The 4337-nt window shown below is 36.2% G+C and overlaps 1 protein-coding gene across 1 annotated transcript in view; it reads left to right on the top strand.

The window, feature by feature from the left end:
- The first annotated feature begins 3644 nt into the window (after positions 1-3644).
- Positions 3645-4337, top strand: part of LOC107093376 (up-regulator of cell proliferation-like) — a 9946-nt gene continuing 9253 nt past the window's right edge. The window contains exons 1-2 of the mRNA XM_015388399.1: positions 3645-3714; positions 3832-3891. Coding sequence (XP_015243885.1) covers positions 3645-3714; positions 3832-3891 — 130 coding nt within the window. The remainder of the gene's footprint in view (positions 3715-3831; positions 3892-4337) is intronic.

Raw genomic sequence — 4337 nt, 5'->3', positions numbered from 1 at the left:
ATGAGCACAACTGTGTGTTATGTTTTGCTCAAAAATGTAATGTCTAACAGAACAGTTTTAAAAATTAAATTTTTACTTTTTGGATCTGTAGATAGTAAGTTAGGTTTTGTTTTCTCTCAGCCCAGCAATCTGTACTTTTCTTGGGAAATGAAAGTGACTAAAGACTCCACCCACCAGAATAAAAAGTGAAGCTGAAGTATAGCTCTCGTGTTTGCAAAAGAAAGGAGTGCTCCATTTTCCCCTTATTTCTACTAGAGTTTTCAAACCTTTAGGAAGGAATTCACAAGGTAGGTCAACTGTTCTGTGTTATTTGATCACAGCTTCATTTTCATCAAACTAAACATTTATTTATACATTTCTGTGATTTACTACCTCATGAAATTCTGTCTTAATTTTTTTTATTTCTACTACTTTTTCTTAGAAGATGACTGATCAATCGTTTGAGGGTGTATTGATGAGCTGAATTTCAACAATGGATAACCCTGAGGAGGAAATGGTAAGCAAGGATTACAACCAAGTTAAGAGAATATAATTTAATGAACCTATGCACAGTATAAGGATATGTTTTTTATACTATTTGGATTTATAAAGTTTTTTAAAATTAATTGAAGATGAAACTATTGTTTAGATTTTGATGTAGGTGTTATAGGTTACAATAATCTAACCTAAGTAAAATCCTTGTTTTGATTGAAATTCTTGCTTCATAAAATATATTTATTTTCTGTTTGAGATTATGTTTGGCCACAATAAATCTGAGTTTATGATTACATGATTACATCTAACTTTGAAGTAAGCAAAGATCTTTGGAAGTATGTGTGTTTGAAACAGTCAACAAAGATACAAGTGGTTTACTCAAAATAATGTGATTTTCTTTTTAGAAATGTACATTAAAAAGTTTATATTTAACATTAATTTTAAAATACAAAAATATTATTTAAAATACAAAGCTGTTTTTTTCTGCATCATAAAGTTGTGAGTGAAAAATTGGTTCGGTTTTATTTCTATTTCTTTTTTAACAAATAATTAAAATACTTTAAAAGGGAGTGCTGTAGAGAAATGCAGCCACGTAATATTGGGCTGCATTCCTGTGTGAGGTTGGACTATGATCAATCCTAGCCATTTTGGTGCAGATTCAAAGATCTACGTGGAAATGAGAGCCAAACGTATGGTCACAGCGAAGCTCCTGACTTCGTCATTCTGCCATGGCAAAACCTTTTAACTAAAACTCACTGTGCCTTAAACAAAGCCAGAACAACATCTGACCTAGTTTCAGGTTGATTAGGTTAAAAGTATGAGAAAGGTGTTTTTAATAATAGGGAAGCAGTTGTTTTCCCACTTCATTTAACAGTTTATTTGCAATATATAACTTTTTTTCCATACTGCTTCAACAGAAAAGTAAGAACTTGGGCATGGGAAACTTAATGTTTATTTCCAGGAAATGAAACTCTGAGTCACTGTACCTGTTTTAGTGGGGGGATGGGTAATTGTTTGACTCTATGCTTATGTTTTATTATCTGGTTACTCATTAAAATAAATAATTATTTTCTAATTTACTTTGCAGTTCTTTGATGCAGCGGTTGCTTTTATAGAACCTGACTGTAATCCAGAAGGGAACTCTATCCCTTTGCCAACTGACAGTATGTATATATTAAAGAAAGTTTCAAACTGTAGCCTTCATGAATTTATTTTATTTTCAAATTGTAATTCATCTAAATGTTTTTTTTTCTTCTGCCAGATGTTCCTCCACCAGCAAAAGTGACTGTTCACTGTGTTGGCCCTAACACGGTTTCTTTTGGTGTTGAGCCAAGTGTTTCCCCAGATAAACATAAACTTCAAATAGAATACACCAGTGACACGCACTCAGGGAGCTTGAAGATTAAAAACTGCAACACCGCTGATGTTGTAGGGTTGATTCCTGGGACACAGTATATGTTTCATATCACAAGGATAGTAGAAAAAAGGGAAATCACCACTCTGTCTGTAGTTACAGGTATGTATGCCTTAGAGATGTGATGAATCATAGTGAACAGAGGGTCCTGTGAATGTAATCTAAAGTGTTGAACAGCTATTCATTTTCATATCACCACAATCAAAGTAGACGTAAATATCTAAAAAATAATTTGCTTTTGTTATCTATAAAGAAACAATTTTCTCAAAATACAAACTCTATGTGATACCCCTGTTTCTACCACATTGTCCATTTTGTTTTTGTTTGTTTTACAGAGCCTGTTCCTCCAGCAGGCATAAAAGTCACAAATGCCAGCAATAAGTCACTCTGTCTGGAATGGGACACCCCCAGTTGTGAAATGGAGTCATTCAAAGCGACCTGTAGCTGTGAAGGTGAACTTGTGGAAGAGTTGAAAACAGACACCAACAGTGTGACGTTCAACAACCTGTTGCCTGGGGCCTATTATACCATCCTTGTTTCTACACAACTAAGAAATGGAACAACAAGCAAGCCTGTTGGTATATCAGCCAAAACAAGTGAGTAGAATAAATACTTGGTTAGAAATGAATCAATTTAGGTATCAATTTATATGAAAGCTAGGCAGGCTCATTCAGCAAGAAAATTCAAATTGCTGTGCATAATAGATCAACACACAGAAATACATTGCAAATTAAACAAAGAAGAATAGTATGAAAAATAGCACAAGTAAAGTCCACTCTAAACAAACAAGTTTTGTATTTAACATTTAAAGCGATATAAGCTTCTCTTATGTTTATGATTTATTGAAATAAACGCTTTGAACTTTCCCACTGCCTGTCTCACCTTGAATACTGAGTCCCTCTGTCGCTGTTTTCTGACAATATTCTCTGAGATATTGGTAAGCATAATGACTTAAGGACTGGGGTAATATGCTCCACATTGAGTGAGGACATGAGCAGCATCACTTGGAATGACGACAGCTCTGATTGACCTTTTAGGCAGCTTTGTGAGGATATATTTGCAATGAACAAGTCTACTTACTATAGTAATGTTTAGATTTTTACACATAATGCCATCTTTAAGAATGACTAACTACCGCCTTAATGTTACATCCATCCATCCATCCATTTTCTGTCATGCTGCTGGGGTCGCGAGGGGTGCTGGTGCCTATCTCCACCTGTTAACGACGAAAGGTGGGGCACACCCTGGACAGGTAGCTAGTCTATCCCACAGCAGCTTAATGTTACAATAAAACAAAAAGTTATGTACCGTAAGTACATTAAGAGATCGGCGTCGCTAGACCCCATTTACTGGGGCACGTGCCCCAGTATAAATGAGCTGTGCCCCAGTATAAATCTCATGAATATTTGCAAAAGTATTACATTTTTTTAATGCATGAATTTAGATAATTCCAACGTGAGGAGACGTATATTTCTACTCAAATGCGTAGCAAGTGTGTTGTTAACTCCAAATTGAGGATGTATTAGCGCCCCCACGTCAGCGCATGTCACTGCATGAACTGCAGGTAAACTAACGCGCTGCTCTCAACTGAGTTGGATGGGACACTGTGCGGCCGCGACGCATTATTTATTTATTTTTTATTGACAGGTAAGAAACGTTGTTTGGTAACGTTTCTTACCTGTCGATTTTATTATTTTCCCAGTGAGACCACATGATTTATAGGCTACTAACTGAAAATTACTGCATTGGTTTGTAGATGAATATCAGGAAATTCCTCACACGAAGCAGAGACAGGGAAGCAGTAAAACAAGATGAGAGAGAGGGAGGTAAGGTCCCGTAATGAATTAGTGATTTAAGCTAAGCAGTTACATTAGGGACGTTATAAGCAATATGATACATATTTACATAATTATAAATTGACGTTTTTTTAATGTTTGCTGTAGAGAATGAGAATGAAGGTGCTGGAGTAGGAAAGGGAGGCGAGACTGACAGGCAAGAGACAGGTGAGAGACAGGAGAGACAGGACCATGAAGGTGATGAGGGAACAACAACCAGCTTCCACAAACAAGAAGAAGACATTAGTTACTTAGGGGGAAAGCATGATGGTCCTAAACAAGTGAAGTTGTCCCACCATCCCCAGGACAAATTTGGAGTAAAAAAAAAAAACTTTATTTCATTTTTATTCATTTAATTCAAAATGGTTTGAGCTTTTCCTGGTTAAAAAAGAAAGCCTTGTCATCAAGGATATGCAGTGTGTTTTCAACTTGCTTGATAACATCATGTTCCCTACACTAACGCAGGTCATCCAGATCTCCCTCACAATCCCAGTCTACAGCTGTAGTTGTGAAAGGTCATTCAGTGTGTTGAGAAGGCTCCACACTTGGCTGAGGTGCACAATGGGACAAGACGCTCCACCATCTTGCTATTTTATCAGTTGCAAAGGAAGAAC

This window comes from Cyprinodon variegatus, unplaced genomic scaffold (assembly GCF_000732505.1).
Source record: "Cyprinodon variegatus isolate N-32 unplaced genomic scaffold, C_variegatus-1.0 Scaffold422, whole genome shotgun sequence".
Classification (NCBI taxonomy): Eukaryota; Metazoa; Chordata; class Actinopteri; order Cyprinodontiformes; family Cyprinodontidae; genus Cyprinodon; species Cyprinodon variegatus.
This window is presented reverse-complemented; position numbering and strand designations above follow the sequence as displayed.